At 42.4% G+C, this 24,299-nt stretch overlaps 1 protein-coding gene across 1 annotated transcript in view; it reads right to left on the bottom strand.

The window, feature by feature from the left end:
* Positions 1-24,299, bottom strand: part of EXOC4 (exocyst complex component 4) — a 558,486-nt gene that overhangs the window by 427,805 nt on the left and 106,382 nt on the right. Inside the window, exons 8-9 of the mRNA XM_075515833.1 lie at positions 23,770-23,915; positions 19,399-19,487 (exon numbers count right to left, since the gene is read on the bottom strand). Of these exons, the coding sequence (XP_075371948.1) occupies positions 19,399-19,487; positions 23,770-23,915 (235 nt within the window). The remainder of the gene's footprint in view (positions 1-19,398; positions 19,488-23,769; positions 23,916-24,299) is intronic.

Here is a 24,299-nt window from a genome sequence, read left to right on the forward strand (position 1 = left end):
CAGTGGGTAAGGAGGGAAATGCATTCATACACTCCTTCTGTGACTTAATAATATATGATTTCCTGGATCTATTAAATTTAGAGTCAACAGTCAACATAAAAAAAAAAAACCAAAACCAACACAATTAATTGTGGCTGGTTCTGTGCAGCCCTGAGAGATCGGCTTTGTCTTCCTAAACCAGCTAACAAAGAAAGCCTGGTACTGTTTTCTAGTAATGAAAAGGCAGTAAACCAAGTGTCTCCTGGATAAATTAGACTAACTAAACTTTAAGGTCTCTTTTAAGGTGATAGGGATTGTGATATTATAGCATACAATCAGGGAATGCAAAAACCTAAAAAAAATTTTCAACTAAAATCTCCAACTTCTCTTTTCTCTGGTCTTCTACTAGAGGATTCACAGTGCTCTCAGAATACCTCTAGCTAATCTACATATTTAACAAAGCAAGGTGTGTAACTGAGGTTTTTCCAGCTTTGCACTCTGCTTCTCTGCTTAGAAGACAACAGAGAACCACATCTGCACCAGGATAACCTAAAATTTGTAAAATCACATCAAGATCATACCCAGGCTGTATAGATAAGATGTCACACAAATCTTACACGTGGGCTCCCCAATACTTCTTTCACCTGGTCCTCTGGCAGGACCTAGCTGGCACTCTGAAAGCTGATTATTCAATAGCTAGACCATGTCCACTGAAGTTACTAATTGCCTTGGTATGATGTTACCCACGGCCATCACGAGCAGACGCTTCAAATCCTGAAATGCAGCACTTGGGTACTGTTAGCAAGCAAGCGCTGAGAAGGATTGAGTTAAAAGCCTCACGTCTATTAAAGTGTATCTCAGTGGTACGGCTAAGCGAGCATGGTACCGCGCAGCCCTTCTCACGACAGCACAACATAACTAAAGATGATGCGTTCAAAATAACTAAAGATGATGCGTTCCCAACTGGCCATGTGCAGTCTTCATTTCCAGACAAGCCTGAGACTCGACCGAGTCCACGTGGAAGTCTGACAGCAACTTCTTGCTGTGATTTTTTTCTTTTTAAATGTGTCAGTTAATCCAGACTCTGTGTGAAATACAAAATAAATAGCAGTTCTCTTACCATTTTCTAGGCTTTTCAGGACCGTGTAAAAGCAGTGCTTTCTGTACGCTTCTAACCATGAAATTATAAAGCTTTGTCATTAAAGTAGGTAACCATTACTATATCAAAAAGTGTCCAAAATAGATACATTTGTGTAAAAGGCAGCACATCATGGTAACAGCACACTCTTAGAGGTACTTCAAGGAGAGCGTTGTTCAGTGGAAATACATAAGTGAAAAAAAGACTTGCAGGATAAATAACAACTAAATAACTCTGTATTAGAAGAGCTGGTGTAGCAACCAGGCCTAAGTAGCTGATATTTATGAGAGTTTGGTCTAAAGAACGGCAACACGTAAAGGAAGAGTTCTAACATGAGTGCCAAGACTAGTAACTGGAATGGAAGATACAGTATTAAACCAGGAGAACATAATATTCACACCAACTGTTTTTTATCAGTTCTGCTTGAGGAAAATGGGCATAATCTCTGTGACAAAGTAAAAGAAGAGGTGTAAGAAATGGCACCTTGGGAAAGATGTTGAAGGCTGTACCTACCACGCTCCCCAGCTGCTTCAATCTCCTTGAGCAGACCAGGCAGGATTGTCTCTATACGTTACAAAGTCCTTCACTTTAATGCCTTGCTGCATAGACAGACCAAACTCTAGCCAGGACAGCATATAAAATTTTAAACAGACAGTCAATCACCAACTGTGCTACAACTATATATATTAGCAGATACTATCGACTCTGCAACGTGTCTTAGATGTTCCGACTATTTAAAATCATTTTTCAACATAACACCAAGTTTTCTGTGCGAGGACTCTAGCTTTCCGAAGGAGTAAAGGCCATGGCAGAGGAGGACACAATTCAGAGATCTGGCAATCCTCCATCTGCTTTTTGTAGCATCTTTTGACTGGGAATAGGGCATCTTCTCTTCTACCTCCCGGACAAGAGATGCTGTATTTTTTTTCCTGCCTCAAACAGATATATCTCTGTATTTCAGATCTCTATCCCCACTCAACAGGAGAAAATAAAATTATTCTCCCCTTTTTTCTTTGCAGTTGCAGCACCTGAAATAGGATAAGCGCCTTTTGTCATACAAAGGTAAAGGCCAAGCTACAGTGGGTGACTTTTTGTTAAACTCCTAAATTGGATCGTCTAGTTACAAAAATGGTCTTAAAAATAAAGCCTTTAGCTAGACAAATGATTCTTACCTGCAGGATACCAAATGAAATTAAGGTGCACAGATGGCCCGGCACCATTTACGCATAGCCCAGTGTTGGAGGTTATTCCTGCCCCAAACTCCACGTGTCACTGCAAACACAAAGCCCCTTAGGCTGAAGCTGGATAGTTCAGACACGCAAATGTATGAACCGGTCATTATTTCTGGATGAAAAACGTAGGCTCCGAAAAAGGATCAAGTAACTGATGATTATTAATAAGAAAGAATATAGAGCATTTAACTATAACACAAACCAAGATAAGCCCTAAAGCAATTCTATAAACTTTTGTAAATGAAATGAGTTCCTAAAACAACAAGAGGGGGAAAAAAGCTATAAATATTTTCAGTAAAAACCACCCCTGGCTTTTATCTTTAATACACTATTCTACATTCCAAACAGGCTCTAAGAGAATATACCGGTAGTAAGGCACTATATAATTACAGACATAACAGTAGAGATAAGTGCTCAATCTGGTACAGTTAATGTAATAATGCCAAACTGGTCTATTGAAACTAAAAATTATAGCCTGACATCTGTGTTTGTAAGAGTAAAGCAAGCAGGTATTCAGACACAGCGCACCTCCTTATCGCACCTCTAAATAAACACTTGACTTCCTTCAGTGATCAAGTAAGCTGACAAAGTAAGGACAGGCCTTTTGTCGAGCTTTTTTTCCCCCCAGATCCGTGAAATACCCAACACAGCACCAAACTCATCAATTAGGGATAACAGACGTGTATTATCACCACCAGAATTCTCAGATATTTACGTGGCAAGATATCTTGCCATATATCATCTCCTCTTTATATACACACGCACCAGCTACTACCACGAATAGTGCCCTAAGCGCTTCTCTTCCAGGGAACTAATTAGAAAGCAAAAGATTGCAAGAAATACGTTGGTATCCAGATTCTGAGGTGAAGGTTGCATTTAGAAATACCTAATGGTTGATTTAAGTCAGGGAGGGAAATAATATAAGAAGTTACTGCTGGTGAATCATTTAATTTTTGTTTTCTGTACCACAATGCTTCACTTACGAATTAATTCATAAGATAAAAAATAAAGATAGAAACAATGCACGCAATGATACAGCCTGTTATTCCGGTGACAGAAGGTTGCTTCCTATACGATGTGCAATAGCTTTACGTTGCAGGCTCATTTAGGTGTCGGAGGATTTTTCCTCCCTCTTCCCCTCTCTCCTCAATACCAATAAATCTCACAATTAAGAAATGTCTCTTTTGCATATAAACCCGGATCCTCCAAAAAGCCTGCTTTAGGTACTTTAATATTAAGAACAGAGACATCACAACCAAGCTTCAGGCACAATTTCATATTCGATACAGAGACTCCTGATTAGGTTTCTCAAGACACGCTCTATTATAAGCACAATTTCAGCACACCTAAAGCCTTTTGGGAGATGGTTCAGAAGAGGCACTTTCCACAGACCTGTCCAGTTTGTCCACTTTTACCGTGATAACATGACCACGTGCCCAACGAAGGGACACCCGAATGACCCAAGGGCACAGCATGTTTCTTGGCGGGGACGTTTCGATTACAAGACTGAGCACTGTCTTTTCTAACTCAATCTTGCATACTAATTTTTCCAGCTGTAAAATTCCCCACGTACCCAGTATTTTAACAGCACAGATTATACAAATGCTTCCCAAGCTACCCAAATACTTCTCTATTTTAGGATTTAGTCACCGAGAAACTGCCTGGTCCTCTTGGGGTGAAATACTGAACACACATTAAAAAAATAGGGACATTTCCAGATGAAGTGGGTTTTGATTGCTTTTTGCATAGTAATTATCTTTAAAATGTAGTAACGCCCTTCTGGGTACACGCACCACAAAAACTATTTAACATGGTGGCCCCTAAACTATTATAGGCTTCGGATTTCACCAAATATTTGGTGCAAATAATTTTCAGCCAGCTACAGGTAAATCCTCACATTTCCACAGTAGCTAAAAAAGGCACTAGCGTATTTCCCATGGCTGGCAACTGACCCCAAGCATCATGATATAGTGTAACTACACACTGGGCACGTGCCTCTTCCTTTTTTAACCTGGGGTCATGCCAAATTGGCATCTTACCTTGCTGGGGGAAAAGCACTGAGTGCACTATAAACCAATTATTACTGGAATTATAGCTTTTCCACATAATATCAACATATCTCCCATTATGAAAGAAATACATAGTTAGAGCCTAGGGAAGAGGCCATTTGAAATCACTTACATATTCATTAAGCAGACAAAGAAAGTGCCATTTGTTCACACATTTCTAGATGCCATTGAGGTACAGTGAATACAGTGCTTATGCAAGGGATCTCATCCAATAACTACTGATGACAATTAAGTCAAACACAACCACATGATCAGTGCAATTAAAATTCCCAAAGAGGCGCACAGATGCACTCTAAGCCCCCAATCACTTAGAATATTTTTGATATTATGTAAAAGAATCCAGCTACTGAGCATCAAGTCTTTGCTATTATACTATTAAGTAATTACAATGAAATATGAAAACACTAATGAGATCTTCAGCAAGTATTTGCTGTACCCAATATTTAGAGGAAAAAGAATCAGTCTGGGTTTCTCCAGCAAACTTGGAACAACCTCCTTCAAGCAGCTGCAGAAGTTTTATATGGAGAAAACACATTAAAAAATCTGATTTCAACAACTTCTCCGCCTTTGTGGTGACTGCACGGCTCAAAAGACTGGCAATGGAAGCATGAAAATTTGGGAAATCTATATACAGAGCACGAATACAAATTCAGACCCTGGTGCACACGTGCATGTGAGGAACTGCAAATGCCACTTTGAACATGGAGCTTGGTTACCCTCCCTGTTCCATTTCTTTATGAAATTAGATACAAATGTGGCATATTATTAACTATAAAGAGTGACCAGTCTTTGTTCGGTGTATAATCAAACGATGAATTCTCGGGAAGCAAGCTTCACATGCGCACTCCTCTCCCAAAATGAGCTAATTGATCTGAGCCTGATCACCACTGGAGAAGCAAAACCCAAGGATCCTGTGACAGTATTAGGTATTTGCTGAAACTGTGAATCCACTGATGAAAAGGGACCAGCTGTCATAAGCAAAAAGGGGGTCTCATAATTTTATGAGGAGACTGGGTAGAAACTGGAGAGAGAAAGTATCCACAGAAGAGAAGCCACCACGAGAGAGCAGTCCTGGGACTCCTGAAAAGTCCTAACACTCCAAACGCTCCAGGGAAAAGTGAGGCAAAGAAATGTCTCTCATTTTGCCCGAAAGCTTATTTTTTGGTGACAGTTAACATGGAAAGAACAGACTTTAAACCCTTCCGAAGCACCTTTCTTCCTGCTCCAACCACCTCGTAACCTTCCAGAAGCACCTTGCAAGCTCAGGTCACTCAAGTATCTACAACTCCAGTGAAAGGACAGGCAAAGCTACTGGCAAATTTATAGGGTTCAGAAGTAACCTTTGAGGCCTGGGAAGCCACAGTCCAGCCTTTACCTTTGTATAAGAAAACGGCCTTGCCCAGGACGTGTCCCAAAGACAGAGCTGGCACTGCTGACCACAAGGGTCACCCCACGGAGCCTGCGCACATCACACTATCATTACCTGGCCAGGGAGATACTCAGGTACAGTTTGAGGGGAAGGTACAGTTTTCTCAGCACAAGGTTGTTCATTGAATCATTTTTCCATGAATCCATCCAAGTTCAGACCTTTGGGGTCGGTTAAACTGGACTAACAACCAGAACAAGCTCCTATTAAAGATGTATCCAACATGCACACCATGTCCTTCTAGGACTTCCTTCATCTGATGGACCCTGTGATAGAATTAAAACAATGAGGCTCCTCTCCTGTACTCCAGAAATGCCACCACCTCATCTCTCTAGCCACTTGAAAGAACATGGGCACAACAGGGAAGGCAGAAAGCAGAATTTCTCCACTCCGATCCAAAAGCAACGAGGTACATTTACATTTGGTGCACTGGCCAGGTCCTTACAGCTTACGCTGCCCTTGATCTGGTGAGCTGCTATGAAAAGAAAAAGATCAAACAACAAGAAGTGAAATGGGGAGGGTACAAGATCTTGAGGCCAGATCTTGAGTCAATCAACAGCAGAACAGGGACATTTCTACATGAGTTATAGGTGCCAGGTCTCTGCACTGTAACATGTGTACAAGCAGCAGTCAACCTGCTATCCCAAACTGTTCGCTGCAATACACACAGCCAGCTCCACACTCCTGAATGGACAATTCCATTCAAGCTCCAAAAACAACAACAAAAAGCCAGGAGATTAGAGATTTAAAAGCCCATTGACAGGAGGCTTCAAACCTCTGGTGCTTCTCATGGGCATTCCCCTTCTACATCTACAGCCTCCATAAAAATACCCTTCTCCCCTATCCATCTGCTCACATTATTACTGGATGCAAAACCTTCTTCTATGATACTCTCCTCACCTGAAAAATATCCGTATTTCTATCTTCTGATAATAAAATATTCTAATACCATACATGATATATCAAGAAAAAACTTCAACAACAATTTATGCACTTAGCTCAAAGAGCCCTTCAGAAACTGTTAGCCTTTGTATCTTCAGGACTCTAAATCACATCACTTTATTGATTAAAGTTACATCTTTATTCTACAGAAGGGAATCACCTTCTCAACACACATTTATCTCTCTAGAAAAGGCAGGGTGTAATGGATATACGAAAGCCGTTGCCTTTTTTTTTTTTGCAATAATTTCTGAAATATTGTACACAAGCAGATATACAGGACAGCGACACCACACCTTCAATTCATACGTCGGACAAAATGAATAGTAGCTAACATAAAACCAAATGTGTAATATTTTAATCCTTTAATTAGGTAAGAATTACTTTTTTCCCAACAGTTCTTCCTTATTAGGAAAAACTCAAGACATCTACGGATCCTCCAACTGTTATTCAAACTCTAAGCCACGGAAGTCTTTCAAGCATCTGGCATGTTTTATGCTCCGTGGCAGTTTCGTTAGCTTCAAATTGAATGATTTATTACCATATAACCTAAGCCTCTGATGAGATTATGCTGCCAATTTGTGCCTTCTTTGCAAAGAGAGGTCTCCTCCAACCCAGGCTTTGGATTGAACGTGGTGAATCTCAATTAAAGGGTGACCTTTACAAGACAAGGGAAATGTTAATTCATGCTCACCTAAATGGCTTTAACCCTACTTGAAAGCAGGGCTTTCTAATGCTGCCCACTACTCTGTCACTGTAAAGTTTCATTTCAACATTATCAAGACAAAAAACTCTTCAGTGTAAAAAAATGTATATATACATCCGTCAAAGCCAAAGGAGAAAATCCAAATGCTAATATAGCTGTCCCTGGTGCATTTTTTTATGCTACTTGAAAAACAATGGATTCGCATTTTTAAGGGACTTCAAATACAGATTAGAGGTGTGAGAATGACAGGGCCAGAGATTAAACACTTCTTTAACCACTGAACGGGTACAAGACAAGGCAAGAGCAACAGCTACTACCTCCGCACTCACCCTTAAGGTATGTGTTGTAATTTGCCGTACCTTGTGATATCTAACTGCTTTCTGGAGATGTCTCAGCTTGAAGGGTATAAAATTTGCAGAATAGGCAAGAAGACAGTTCAGTCTCCATACAAAATTCTGTTTGACTTTTTTTTTTTAGTTGTTTTGGGGTTTTTTGTTGTTGTTGTCATTTTTTTTTAATTAGGATTAGCTACGTGTCATGGTTTAACCCCAGCCAGCAACTAAGCACCACCCAACCGCTCGCTCACTCCCCCTAGGTGGGATGGGGGAGAGAATCGGAAGGGTAAAAGTGAGAAAACTCGTGGGTTGAGATAAAGACAGTTTAATTGGGAAAGCAAACCAAGGAATTCCTTCACTCATTCCCATGGGCGGGCAGGTGTTCAGCCATCTCCAGGACAGCAGGGCTCCATCACGCATAACAGTGACTTGGGGAGACAAACGCCATCGCTCCGAATGTCTCCCCCTTCCTTCTTCTTCCCCAGCTTTACATGCTGAGCATGACGCCATACGGTGTGGAATGTCCCTTGGGGCAGTTGGGGTCAGCTGTCCCGGCCGTGTCCCCTCCCAGCTCCTTGTGCCCCCCCAGCCCACTCGCTGGTGGGGTGGGGTGAGGAGCAGAACAGGCCTTGACTGTGTGTCAGCACTGCTCAGCAGCGACGACAACATCCCGGGGTGATCAGCACTGTTTCCAGCACAAATCCAAAACAGAGCCCTGTACTAGCGACTCTGAAGAAAATTAAGTCTACCCCAGCCAAAACCAGCACACTACTCTATCAAGCAGGAGAAATAAAAGCAATGTTTCAGCAATGTATTTATGGTCTTGCTAATTAAGTTGGTGAAAACAAAGCAATTACAGACAAGGAAACAAGAATTTGACCCGCATTAAAAGAAATGGATCTGGACAAAATTCAATATGAAAAGAAAGAACTTGCTGAAAAATCCAAATGTCAGCAAGATTTCAACATAAAATATAAGCACCTAAGAGCATCTTAGGACTCTACACTATTTAACGGGCCAAATTTTAAAGTAAATATATATGTACACACATACACAACGACATCACAGCAATTTCAATGTAAAGCAATCATTCCAGAAAGCATATATATTGTATAAATCTCTTTCAAGAAGTATATATCCTCTTGAAGGATACGTATCACAGTTTTGGCTAACCTGGTCGCTAAAGACCCCAAAAGAACAGGATTAACTGGCTAACCTTCACCAGGTTGTATTCACTATTGTATTCACTAATTGTATTCAGCTACTCCGCATTCCCACTGGATATTTTTATTCTTTATTTTACAGCCTAACTCTATGATGTTGCTTAGCACCTAGCAATTGCCAAACCGTGATTCAAATGGCTGTAAACTATTATCATTAACAATAACAGAAGAGAAGTGTAGGAATGGAAACCTGGGGTACCAAAGGTGTGCTGGAATGCCCTGCTAGCAAACAAAAACCCAACACAGGAGCAACCTAAAATCATTCCTTAAACGAGTCAAGGAAATGGCTCTGCAGTAAATAATGTCCTAAGGAAAGCCAGAGCTCAAAAATAGGATTTTGGCTTCAGATGATTAAAATTTTAAAAGAGACAACAGCAGTACCAGCCACTTAATAACCTGCGGACCCTTTTTCACTCTTGCAGGTTGTTGCAGCCCACTTCCACCAGTGCAACGATGAATATCCCTCAAAGCAGAGTAGATTGTCAGAAACTAGACCTGCTCATACCAAACTGAGAATCGTGATCCTAAACAGCAAGACAGAACGGTTTTAAATAAATGGTTTACTACTGAACTTTACACAAAAGCACAAATTCCAGGAGAGTGTGAAGCTCTCATTCGGAGAGAAAAGAAGAGCATATTGTTTCAGATCACAGTAAGAAGAGTACCTGTTCAACTGTATCATAGTTATTTTATTGCTGCCTGTACTGATGAAATGTTTCCACTGTCCTTCAGAAAAGCAAAGCGTGATTTATCTGTTCCAGCCTGGGACACATCTTACGCACTGACATAGCATGGTCTGCTGCCTGGCGCAGACTAGCCCAGAAAGCTGTGCATTGGATGATACAAGGGAAAAAGGAGAGAAGATACTCTCCAATTCAGGTAAGTCACGTTACAGAGAGATCCTTCCTTTTATTTGCCCCTGAATTCAGATCACTTGATGTTCACTTAGGTGAAGTTACACCCAATTAGAAATTAAACATATGAAAACATACAGACTGATTTTAATGGATATCAGGGCTTGAACATCTCACTGAATCAAGCTGAGATGGCTCAGTACCTCCAAAAGCCCAGTCCTCCTGAAAAAAACCTCCAGGAATTGACACAAAACAGGATATTATAGTTCACAGGCATAAGTATTTCCTACCTATTCTGTTTTAATCTGCATAACACAAGATAATTCCACAACATCTTTGTAAATTCACCACAAAGCCCTCAAATTCTTCAGTAATCCAAACCTCAAAGCTGAAAAGAAGCTGTAAATGAGTACCTTGAAAAATCAACGATTGCTTTCCAAACAAGGGACTGTGACACAACGAGTCCCAGAAACTCCCTGCCCAGACCTGTAACAACACAACACAAACCAGACTCGGTTGGAGCAGCCTCCCAGCAACATTAGTAAGATGGAAGCATCCATCTGTGGGGGTATTTTATAAAATGAGTACTTTTTTCAGTATGCTTCCTCATATCGAGCGGGGAGTGAAGCTTAGCACTAGCAGGAGAGTCATGAAGATGGATAATCCAAGCTGACAAAGGAATTCACAACTGACTTCATCATCTTTGATTTTCAGTCTTTATTTGAGAAGCTCCTCTACTGATACAACACCTTGACACCCTGGTATTTCTGGTTTGCATATTAAAAAAGGGACCATGCGGCATCTGACAATGTGCATAGATTACTAGAGGTCCTTTGGCTCTGAAGTGAAGAGAACAGTGTATGGGGCCAAAGACTAAAGCAAGAGAAGCTTGAAGTCAAAACCGAGGACTTATTTAGAAGCCCTGGAGAGACCCGAAACCAAATACCGAAGGTTGTCATGGTTGAAGGTTGGAGTGCATTGCCAAGGCCACCTCAGGGAGCAAAGCACAACTGAGGTGCGCTGCCAGGCTTGCATAAGGTCCAACCTGTGAAGATACATCGAAGGTTCAAGCTAAGAGTGAGCTTCCTTAATAACGTGACTTCTGCAGAAAAGGATGCAATAGCTGCAGGCACTGCCAGGTAAGACCCAGGACCAAGAATGCAGCTAACGTGGCTGCTAGCAACAATTACCTTCACAATATTTGCTTTCATGAACAGTTTCACTCAAAAATCAGTAGTAATAAAAAAAGCCTGTATGGTCGTTTTAAAAAGCAGGCGGATGATGGCTGATTTCCCACGCTCTTGCGGAAACGCTAACTGGCACTCTCTGAACTCGCGGTAGTCAGCAAATATCAACTGGCTATCAAAAATGACTTGTACTGCCTTAGCCTGCTCAAAGTCCCTGACATAAGCCAAAGAAGAGATTTCACGGCCCAAGCCTGACTTTCAACACTCTGCATCTCCCTGAGAAGTGAGAAGAATTAAGTGGGAGATATAAACCCCCCCAGACCCTCAGAAGCCCCTAGAAGCGGCAGAGATGCCCTGCTTCTTTTTCACAGACCCCGACGGCTGGCCAAGGTCAGCCTTTAATAAGCAGTAATATACATCCTCAGATACCAGCAATGGATCAAAAAAAAATTGTTTAAAACACACACAGGCGCCACATACTTGCTTAAAGGAACTGAGACAAAGTGATGTGTCTGTTAAAATGATTGCATTGCCTCCTTCCCCTGGATACAAATATTTTGAATATTAAAAAAAAAAAAAAAAACCCCAAACACTGCAGGAGTCTCAAAACACACCGATGGGAAAAGGTGGACTAACCCCACGAAAGCAATGATAACCTGTTGCTGTAAATCACATGCAAAGCGCGCTCTCGCTCACGCCAGGAAGAGGAAAGCTCTTTGCACAGGGAGGAGGGCACTACCAAAGCAAAGGGTCTCTCCTGCTTCCATTTTTAGGTATCTCCCTCCTCGTTTTGCCTCCCTCTGAATTCGCCGTAGCTTTCATAACAATCTCAGAGGCAAAAATCAAGAAACAAAATTATTTTCTTACACATAATCCCCCTTTTGCTGTCAAGTGCCTGACCCCAGTTTGATAATCTCATTTCCTGAGAATCAAAATGCTGGAAATTTAAGCTTCCTAGAGTGTTAATTGCGGCCCTGCTCCATTGCTAATCAAAAAATTGGATGTTTTGCATGAAAATGTTGCTCTAATTAATTCTCAGTCATAAAGCGCCCGGGTTTTAATAACCCCTTCTTGATTGGATAGCCTTTGAAGAGACAGTGCAGCTAATCTGCTAAACCAGAAAAAACACACGCAGAGGAAATAATAAGTGGGCTTACAAGGTCTGAAACTAGATGATTGCATTAATACTGTCAAACCACAAAAAAGCGATTCTCTCCCCTCTCCCCCCCGCCCTCCAAGCTCAAAGCAAACCGTGATCCTGCGCATCACGGGGAGACAAAAGCAGCTGCGTGACAGGAGGTTCGTAACATCAAATCGTCTCCCCCTCCTTCGCATAACCAACTTGCTGATTCTTCAACTGGTTATTCCCCATCCTTTTCTACAGGGTACTTTTAACCGGGACTGTCCACTTGTCACAACACCTCCTTTAACCAGACAAGAATTATATTGCTTCCCCCCCTCCTCATTGCCTCTGACTGACAACATATTATCATACACGTCTCTAAAAGGTGCTGAACCGAATTTTCATTATCCAAAATGTCAAGATTCGTTTTTGTCACCGGCGAACACAGCTGGCTCCCTCCGGCAGCCCTTTGGTGAATCCAAATGGAATAAGGCACCTACAAATAACTGCATTTTCCCCAGACCTGGCCTTACATTGTGCCCTTGTCATACCAGATACCATTTGCCTCCGCTGCTATTTCTTGGCGTCAAAATCTTAATTAGCAGAGTTTTTCTTTGATTTCCTTAATTACTCAAAACCTTATGGTAAAAAATGTTCAGGCTTGGACCGAGAATAGATGAACAGCATACTGGCGAGTAACCCAAATCCACTCCCCAAACTTAAATTTGTTATCGTATGCATGTTCAGGGCTTTCCATTTATCACCTGGCCAACAAGAAAAAAATCCTCAGAGTTCCTACTTACAAGAAATAAGGTTAGAACAAAATATCCACTATCTATTGTCTCATTACAACAGACCTTTGTTTCACAGCCCCATTTGCCACCCTTTGCCACAGCTGGACATGATACACCTTTAGTTTGTAGCCCTCCTACTGAGTCACTGGGACCAAGCCTGATGATTTAAACTGGCAGGAATCGGGTAATTCTGAGCACCAACAGTTACACCTGAGCCATTCAGCCAGGGTCCAAACTTCTAGTGACACCCACTGCAACCCAGGAGACAAACACACGGCCAGCATCAAGAGACATTCAGATAAGAAAGATAATGTTGCACCCAGGAGCTGGCAAAAAAGAAATCTTATACATGATATATACAGCTGAACTACTGGCCAACTTTGAGATATTCGAGTCTTGCGTATTTAGAATCCACAAGAGACTCTTGCATTAGATTTTCATTCTGGAGTTTAAGAATTAAATTTACATAATGCTCTGCTACTCCCACCAAGAGAAAAGTAACTATGCAAGAGTCCTAGGTATTTCAAATCACCTCTGACAAACTAAACCTTAAGAAAAATGAAGCAAAGGGAACTTACACAATTTTTTTAAAAAGTAAAAAGAAGTGTACTGCATCACAGGGATGTTCTGGACTGAAACTGCTTAAATAACTGCATAAAGAAATACAGAATTTTTGCTGTTTCAGTTCAGCATACAAAATGTCCAGTAGCTGGGGGAACACTGCTTTGGGGCATGAATTTCATTCTTTGTTCTAGTAAGGACTTTCTCTGTGAAGTCACTTAACTTTTTTCTGCCTTGCTTGTACAACAAGCACTGCCCTACCTTCCAGTGACAGTAAGAGCACAAACTCATCTGCGAGATGCCCAAGTAGCAGGATCAGAGAGGACGCAATTTCTCAAAAAAAAAAAAAACAAACAAACAAACAAAAAAAAAAACCCCCCAAAAAAAAACCAACCCAAATGAAAAGAAAATCCCAAAGGCACAACACCAAAGGCACAACAACAACACAAGAATATTTTCAATGCTCTTAACACAGCACAAAAGCACTGGTCGGCAGTGATTCCTCAAGGGGCACTGCACGGCAGCATCCTCAGCGCCCACTGCCACGCAGGGCGGCATGCACACGGCTGGGCACGGCAGCAATCACAGGGCTGCAGAGCCACCTCATTCAACATACGGCTGCGTCGAGTGTGCCCAAGCCACCCTTTCTATGAATATACATTAATACCATAACATATTCAGGCTCAAACCAGTGGGATCTAACAAAAGACTGAAAGGTGGCTCTGGGATTCTGACTCTAATTCTGCTCCCATCGTCCTTCCCAGGGTGATGCATCGCATACCACAGCTTGTGCAGCTACAATCCAAATAAAATCCTACCCTGCAAAGACACCGAGAATTTTAATTAATGCTGAAGTGCACTGAGCTTCCAGGGTGAAAGAAATAACAAGCCCAAATTTTAAGAGGTGCTGAGCAGCTGTGGAGTCCATTAACATCCATGGGAACAGCAGCTGCTCGGAGCACTTAACATTTCATTCTTAAAAATGGCCCAGATGTGCACCACCAGCAAAGCTGACCTTGATATGAACTACCAGGGCCTGCACGTGCACAGGTAACGGAGAAGCCGGATGCTATTTTCCATGCTGATCAGCACCCTCGAGGCTCTTCAGATTTTCACAGCGTACAAAAACGTCTTTTCCCATTTCTGCTGATAAAACTAAACTGAGGCCACGGTTACCATGAGCACAAGATACAGCTACATGAATTCCCTATGGTCACAGGACTCTGAAACAAGATGCGATGTATCTAGAAGGAACCTATAACCGACACCACCTTTGACAAAGTAATACCGTGCTAGAAATTATCAGCCAACAGCGAGCAGCACGGTGCACGGCTGCTGGCGAGACATCTCGTGCCCTCAGAGCTCTCCTACCCCGGGTCTTCTGAATCCAACGCACGTGAGGCTATCCATGAGTAAGGAAGATCACTAGCTCAGATTAGGCACCTTCTGAAATAAAAATTATCATCCACTCAGCTTTCCATTGTCAGTTATGGCTCCTTTCGCTTCTGTTGTTGGCTTGCATTTATTTATCTTTTATATTTTTTTTCAGTTGACTGGCATCTCCAGAATCCAGCTCCTGCCACTGCCCCTTTGCCCCAGTCCCAGCCCCACAAATTGTAGACATGTAAACCCCCAGAAAACAGACTTCAAGCTACTTGTGCAAGGCAACTGTGCTGGTGAAGGCTGCTAGACCATGTGAAAACTAATCCTTTCAGGTATATACAACGCACAAATCATGTATGTATCATGTTCAGTAAAATGAAATTAAAACTTGGGTTAGTGCTTTTAAAAAACATTACCAGAACATGCAATCAGAAATCCAGATATGCATAGATGCTATCCAGAATAGTAGTGGTCTCTCTATTTTTGATTGAAACCCTGTTTTCCAGATACCAGTTAAATTCAGTTTAATGAAAAAAAAACCTCAAGGCCTCTGCAGACTATCTCCTGCCTTACTGTGCAGCCCCAGTGGCACCCTCCTACCATCTACTGTCCCCTCCTGCAGTCCTTGACCTTCCTCAACGGCAAGAAACCACATTTTTCTTTTATTCCCAAGAAATCATTGGTAAATGCAGGCAGCGGAATGAAATAAGATGCGCACATGGGATTCATTCCACCAGTCAGCAACAAGCAACCACCTCTGCGCTGAAGTACAGCAACATTTCAGCCTAGTTTCTGATGAAAATAAGAGTTATCTGATCTTCTGTCTGTCCAGCTGGCTGTCCCATCCTCACAACAATTGATCTGGTGAGCCAATTTCTGCCAAGCATGGCAGAGGCACAGATCTTAAAAGCAGTGAATTCTGAGAGGTTCTGTAAAAACAGACAGCCCTGCAGATGCAAGCAGGATAAACGTGAGCCTCCACGGAAGGAAAAGCTGCAGCGAGGATGTGTTAGCTCTCCATGCTGTTGGACCAACCAGCCAGGCAGCAACCAGCACATCCACGGCATGGGGCTGCTTGCTCGGTACGTACTTCGCTTGCTCCAGCCATGGTACATGCTGCGTTTTGCTTAGTGCATGGTTTGGGGACACAGGCAGGCACTGGTGGGTGCCAGGAAGAAAGAAGTGAGGGGGATGAAGCACGTTTAGAGACACAGAGAAGTGTGGCTAATGATGGAAGGGCGTTAAGGGAGAACAGGAGACACATCGGAGACGAACAAGGCTTCGGTCATTCAGCTGCTCATACAATAAACTTACTGTTTTTAAAATATACCCCCATTATTTAAGGCAGTCTACAAAAAGAACATCATATTTGACAAATGGCAGGAGGGCTCCAACAAGGAAAACGTAAATTGCCCAGCCAGCACATGGCCAAGACATGTTCTTGGGGAAAAAAAAGAAATAAGAAGCTTAATAACGATCATTACCTGTTTTGTACAGAAGAAACCACCTCTGACATTGTACTTCCAACAACAACCTGGGGCACCACATCTATGTTAGTCTAGAAGGAGATATTTCAGTTATGTACTTGCTTTTTTCCCCCCTCCCCACTCTTTTTAATGACAATTGTCAAACAAGTTGTGTGTCCAACTTCAAGGGAAAAATACATGGCCGAAGTCTTCCTCCTCCAATTTCAGTGGAATAAGACACAAGAATTAATCCCTCCATCTCTAAATCACTTACAGCAGGTCCCTTTCTCCCACTGAGGGATAATGTGTGCCTTATGCACTGCACTATTTCAGTCCAAATGAAAGAGGTTAATGACAAAGCACCACTCTGATCTTCACACATTTTAAGGCTATTTAAATTAAATTCTTATTTCAAAAAGTTGGCATGAGCCAAACTTTTATAAGTTCTTTTTTTTTTTTTTTTAATGCGTATGTGTCTTTGAAGATCTTTTCAGGAAAAAGATTTCCTAACAAGCCACCCTCCTCCTGCTGCCACTGAAAAATCATCCCTGTGGATAAGGCTGTCAGGAAGAGAAACTGTGTGGCATTCACAGAAGAGAGTGTCACATGCCTGCCTTCCAGTGACCTGATTGAACAATTAAATTGTATTTCTCTTTAAAAGGGGTGTAAAAAAAAAAAAAAAAAAAAAAAAATCAAAATGCAGATCTTGCTGTGGTCTGGGATTCGGGAAGATGAATGAGCTACCTAAAAGGGAACAGCAGCTTATAACAGAAAGAGAGGACAGTACATTTTTAACATAAAGTTCAAAGGGAAACTTTTCTTGATGGTTAAACTGCAAAGATTTCTCAGCAAAATCATCTCATCTATTGTCCCTATTGACTCCCTACATTGACTTTTTGTCACCTATTGCATCACGTTCAAGCTCTTCCAATTCATCCAGAAAGGGCAATATAATCTTGTCCCTATCCACACTATTCCTATATTTTGTCCTTTACTTCTTTGTCAGCTCGTAGGCTTTGTTCTTTCCAACCCCGCGCTAGCTCGGCAGCTGGAAGTCTGCATAGCTCTTTTTTGCATCCTCCTCTCTTGAAAACGCTCACAATCTCCCGCTCATGACAAACGTTGCCTCAAGATTTGTCTTATATCAATAAGGAGTCATTCTTTCATGAAATCTGGCTGTGTCCATCAGTAACGAGTTCTGAACCCAGGAAAGGAGCTATTTAAAAACAAATCCTCAGTTCAGCCTAACAGCAACGGTAACCACAAAAATACCCAGATCTCAGCCACAAGGTACCTGGAAGAGGACACAGATGTGGAGCGAGTCAATACTGTTCTCTACTGTGTTTTTAAAGCAACATGGACAACTGGTCAGGTCAGGGTGTGGAGGCAACTGGGAACGACAGAAGGGAACAGGACTCATCCCAGAGACCCAAAATTTTTGAGGCAACTGTTGCAGGCTCCCTGATGGCCCCATCACTGCTCTAAACGTAGTGCTCTCAACAGCTTCAAAATTCTTGGCTTTCAACCCACATTTGTCCCATGCAGTTTGTAACACACAGCTATTAACTGTGGAGAAGTAACTACTTAAATCCTACTGCCCACTGGCATAAGAAAACGATGGTGCAATATAACAGTTTACACTTCACAACACCCTACTGAACTTCTTTCAGTTCACCCTGGGCACAAGAGCATGTGACAGATTTTGAAGGTGAGAACCTGAGTCTCAAAAGGTAAAGAGCTGTAAGCTAAACACCTGCAAATGTGTGTAAATGGTGATACCATAATTTAAAAGACAGGTATCTCCACTTTATTTTATTCCTATATGCTGTCAGATCATAGTGTGGGCAACTGTCAACTTCACTACATCTTTATCTCAGATTCTTCCTTCACAGTCCATCCAGAAGTATCTGGATATTCACCACAGAATTAATCATTATATCCTTAATCATCGATACTAGGTGACTCTACAAAGATGATCTTAAGTGAAGCAATCTGTTCACAAGTACACTGTATGTCTCTCAAGGCTTCTTTTCACTCTGTTGTGGGTTTAACTTGTCGCTAAGGTCAACTAAGTTATAAAAGGAGGAAGGGAACACAAAGACATCCAAAAATTCTCTTGTAAATTATAAAACTTCCTCTATTAAAAGCCAACTGAAAATTATCATGGGTAAGATTTCAAGAAGAAATTCTACCCTTGTCCATCACTGTAATATTTGAAGAGCATGTATTATTTTCGTGTTATGACTAGCCCAGTAAGAAACCAGATTAGATGATACAAAAGCATTTAGTCCTGCTATACATTATCATGACAGCCTTAAGATCTTCCCTTGATTTTGCTCCCAAAACCAACACTTTTGTCAGTTAGACCATTCAGGAAAAAAAACATGAAATGATGCCATGCTCAGAGGAGAGAACACTTCTCTGTGTATATACAGCACTTGCCACCAGCAATATAAACCAGCAAGAGTAGCCCAATCCTTCAAATTCAAATTCATTTTCAAACACTCTGCAACTCTTCATCTTCAAGTGTTATACAAAAGACAACGAATTGGTCACTTTAGTCCATACAGCAGAAACTTGCAACTTCAAATATGAGATGACTGAGCTTAGCTCCCAAAGCAATCCAGGCTAACTATCACATTCAGCATATGACGTAAGGAAATAAAGTGCAGATAAGGAAGCAGACATTAGCTCCAAGCATCCAAAAGCAGTGCTCACGGTGAGACTGTTTGCATTTCACCCATTGTTTTATAAGTATCTTTTAAGACCTCGACCTCTAGCTGAAAATGCGGAGGGAATAAAGAGAAACCTTGCTGCTTCACAACATAGTAAGAATAAATAAACAGAGCTTAAAAACTGGAGAGATTTAAACAGCCTGTGCGTCAAAGTAGAGAGGTATTAATACCCTGACGTAGCATGGACAGGACATTCAAGCTCCTGCAAAAGAGAATTATCCAAACTAACACATTATCTATTTCCCCACCTTGAAGTTCTCCACTTCTGCTGTACAGTTCCCTTCTCTGCTCACGCAAATAGGCACTCATGCTAATAGCATGGGAGGAGGACTCAAACCTGTAATTAAAAAAAAAATATATATCCAGTCAGTTAGCCATCCATAGGAGCATCCTTCTTCTAAGCACCAGTCAGCTCTAAACAAAAAGGTCTTCCCTGCATGTTGGAGCAAAATTATCAAGGCAGACAAAAGCACATTTTTCCTACAAAACTCCATCAGTGATGCACCACATTCTGCCACCTCTGATCAACACAGCTCTACCAGCAGCCACCCATGACACAGACCTGCCCGCAAAGTGTAGAAATGCTGCTCCGCTCTATCAGCTGGGAGCACCCAGGCATTTAAGTAGGAATGGCCCCAAAAACTGGTAAAACCCACACCAAAGCCATGGGTTAGCACCATGTAAATTGCTAACTGACCTATACATAAAAATTAAAAACTAACATTCTCCTGGGAACTAGGGAGCAAGAAATTATGAAATATTTATCGTATGGCTCTAATACTCCACAAGGACCAATCTGAGAGGCAGAGACAAATATTTTCCAACTACTGGAGCCCCATAAACATGATCTTTGCCATTGATAGTAAAAGGCCACAGAGTGGGCACTGATCTGACACCGCAAGGACTTGGGACAGCTCTGGGCTTGCCATGGCTGGAGCTGGGTGTCCCTGTCATCACAAGTGTCCCTTGGCCAAGGGCTTGCACCCAACCTGCCTGAGCTCAGCGCTGGGGACACCCCACATGGCCAAGGGCTGCCCCCCGGGCAGGCACTGCCCAGCAAACACCAGCCCTTTGTGTGCCCGGGCTGGGCGCTGGGCAGCTCTGCCACTGGTGCTGGGGACCAGGGAGAAGGTGGTGGGGACAAAGCATCTTCAAATAGCCAAAGTGGACACAAGACTTAGAGGGAAGATACCTTTCACGAACATCAAACTCCTCAAGACGTTGATGATTTGCTGTAACAACCCTCACCCCCTCCCCAACCCTTCTGCTAAGGAAGACTGACTCAGCCTTAGTGCTGCCCAGAGGGACACTGGAAACACGAGCATCACACCAGAGAAAAGGGGCAAGCATTTGTAAGCCTTCTTGTGCAACAGTGTTAAGGTTATTACTATTAATGAGGCTTTTCTGCTTTAATTTGGACTGCAAGTGTTAGTATTATTGCAACTGAACTAATAACAATCTATCAAAATACAACAAACACATAAGACTTTAATTAAACGAACAGTAAATTCTTGGCTCCATATTTATGATGTGCTCCCTATTGCCCCTAGTGAGATATTAAGCATAACATTAGCGCCATGGCCCAGAGGTCGTCTCCAGGCATCAAAACCAGAAGCTTCAGGTCAAGGCAAACTACAGCAATAAACCTCAGTCTCCTCCTTGAGACAGCGACTCAGATTATTCCTCAAGAGCCCTGCCCTGGCTTTTGCTGCAGGATGTCATCACATTCACTTCTTACCCACAGCCATCCAGTTTCTCTCCCCTATTTCCCCTCCTCTGCTGTTTCCTTGATCTGCTCTTCTCCCACGTTCCTATTTACACTTAACTCCTCTACTCTTGTAATTCCTTTCCCCATGCTGATCCTCCCACAGCACAGCTTTCAAAAAGTTTTTGTTTTACATAGAATCACATAATTACAGCTAAGCCTGAGACTAACGTATTGGGTGTTCGACATCTGCTTGTACAATTCACTCCTTTCCCACAAATGCCCAACTTCCGTCTTGCAAATGTGATCTGTAGGGAGATGGCAACCTGAACGTGCACTTGGCTACCTCTTGGAAGAGAAGAAAGCCAGGTTTATGATGGCATGAACTATCCGAATTCCCAAAGCACCCCTCATCTGAAGTTTTCTTTTTTAAGCCAATATTAAACAACTAAATACATCATGACTTTTTTTTTTTTTTTTTAATTACACCCATTTTAAAGATAGGGAAACAACGATTCAAAGTCTCTTCCAAATGCTAGCTACTGATTTCCCGACAGCAGGACACAATTGAGGAGTTCTCATTCTTTCCACTATTGCTAGAACACACAACTCGCAAAAGTACTTAGTATTTATAAAATTAGCTTACAGCAAGCTATCACAGGACGCGGCATAAACACCTGCATCCATCTGTGAGTAAAACACAAGGTGGAGCCCTGCCCTAAGAGACTTCTGAAGTGCGGAATTAAATGCAGATATTCTGACAACAAGTGGAAGGCTCCTCTGATTTGGACGGAGCTAATGGAAAGGCAAGAAAAAGAGCCTTGCAGCCTGGCATGAAAAGCACTGAAGATGGGAGAGGAGACAGGAATAACAGCCCATCAAACATGTACATCCTTCAGTGGACTGAGAAATTCCATTTCAGTGGAGATTTCCATAGACATAGTGACAGCTGACAGAAGACAGATAACCAAATATGAGATCCCAATAAGTGCTGCTGTCACCGCGGTGCCGGCAATGACTCTGTGACAAGACCACGAGTGGTAAGAGACATGCTGCTCCTATGAGGTTACGCACCTTCACTTTAAACAATTATACCCACCTTCACTCTCTGCTGACAAACTAATACACAGCCTTAAACTGCTGTAGGTGAAACAGAGCATCCTTATTCCTCAAACCTAAATGGTCCAAGTACACCCAAGAACAGACACAATATGAGAAGGTGAGCAGCCCTACGTTGCTCCAATATACATCTGCAAGTCAGAGTAAATTCAAAGAGTGTAATTCCCAACCCAAACAGCCATGGGAGTGTTTAAAAAAAAAAAAAAAGGGGGGGTGAGGGGGAATAACCATGGGTTGACAGGGGCAGGAGGCACCTCTGAAATCCTCCAGGCAACAGTTAACCTTCTAATAACAGAAGATTACATAGACAGCTCATCCTGTGAGAGGGAGAGAAGGCAGCGCAGAAGACTTCGGTTTCTAACTGGGGCCTTCGGTACTATGAGAATACAGCCACCAGATACACATGCCTGTGGGGCAAAGCACAGGGAGTTCTGGATAATCAAGAAATAACTTTTAGATGAAAAACCAACCCCAACAAACAACCTGTAAAGAGGATGCAGAACACGAAGCTCCCCTCCCACGCACCCGAAACAGCTGATTACTCTCAGCCTTTCCCTTTTCTGAAGTTACTGCGTTATTTCCCCACCATATAATGATCTACCTCCCATCCCAAATGAGGAGTTCTTTATTAAAAAAAAAACACCCAGACTTCATGGATCCCCATCTCCAGCAAAACAGAGGGTGAAAACACCAGCTCACTTCCAATCACTCCCCCTCCAGCAAATATTCCACTGTATTTTTTAACCTTGGACTCTCTCGACTCCAGAGAGCAGAGCCTCACAAGGCTAAGCACCGCTCAGATGGGTAGTGAAAGACAGCCCAAGCCCTGCAGCAGCTTATAGTCCAGAGGCATGCTGAGGACCCACCAGATACACTGCTCCTGCTGCAGCTGAGCACGGTTAAAAGGTTAATGCCTCAAGCTGCTGGTACTCCTCACCACTGCTCCCCTCTGCCATTCCCTTGAATCTACTGTGAAACTGTTTTCGAACAATCTCATTGTAAAAAAAATCATTTAAAAGATTATTTTGGCAGTACTGAGTTAGGGAGCAGCCACACACACAGTTATGCTGGCAGAGCTGAGGGAGCTGTGATCTTTGAACTTGGAGCACCCGCTGCCAAAACAGCACATTTTGGTATCCCCCAAATCCTCAAGAGGCCAAAGAGAATGACCAGCACATGTAGTCTGGGAAGAGATGAAAATTCAGCACAGCTCCCCTGAATCTAGGTGTAATAGCAAGACGATCTCTCCTCTCCTAACAGCACTGCTCACCAACAACTCCTCCTCCTTTCTTATTCTTGCACATCAAATTTGTTCCCCCAAATCCTTCCCTTGGCCACCCAGCCTCTCAGTCTCTCTCTCACACTCTCTACCCAACCACTTAATTCTTTCCACTCCGAACTCCGAATTAGAGTTAGTGATAGGATTAACCACTTAGTCTATCTAGTAATTATGCGGTTATCTTAATTCTCTTTGTCCAGTCTCCTTTATCACACTCTTTAACAGGTCCTGAATTTACCGTGGACAAAGATAGGCGTAATGTATCACTGCATGCTTTGCAGCAGCTTGTATAATGGGATCCCAGTCCCGAGATGAGTCCTGGAAAGGGCTACACTCTAAAAACCAGCGATGAATCCGTCAGAGATCTTACCAAGGCTTCAGCTTTGGCATTAAATCTCCATCTCAAAACCTACACTCCTCTCACACTGTGAAACTGCAATTAGCAGCCAGCGTTGTGCAGTACTTGAGGGACCAAAGACAGCTTAGGCACAGCTTTAACATCGTCCCAGCACTTACTTGAACAAAGGGGTTTTAGGTCTTTGCGGTTTCTTCTTTGCGAAGAACGCTGCAAATTCTCTGCCAGAGCTGGCGTAGCTAAGCTGGGTGGACGGCTCCGAGGCAGTGCGAGTGTTCTTCATATCCAGATACTCTGTCAGCAGCATCTGCCAACGGAAGGAAGGGGAACTCAGATTTCAAAGTAAAACAGCATTATAATGCAACTTGAATGTCTAGGATCTTTAGGTACTCTGTAAGACTGGAAAATTAAAAAAAAAATCTCAAAAATTCTAATTAACAGAAACCTAGCTTTATTTTCAGAAATGTAATCCTAGTGACTTATATGCCACTGACACTAATTTGGTAAAAGCTCATTTTACATTCCTTGACCAACTCAATCTGCTGCAAAACCCTGATGGTACCAAAGGTATCTTGCAAGAAGTCCCCACTCCTCCCAAAATTGCTTCCAGCAGCAGCAGCAACAAGGAGATGGTGGGTGTGTTGTTGGCCGGCCTTTACAGACCGATTGCCTACCACAGCTCTTAAAAACA

This window comes from Mycteria americana, chromosome 1 (assembly GCF_035582795.1).
Source record: "Mycteria americana isolate JAX WOST 10 ecotype Jacksonville Zoo and Gardens chromosome 1, USCA_MyAme_1.0, whole genome shotgun sequence".
In the NCBI taxonomy this organism is placed as follows: Eukaryota; Metazoa; Chordata; class Aves; order Ciconiiformes; family Ciconiidae; genus Mycteria; species Mycteria americana.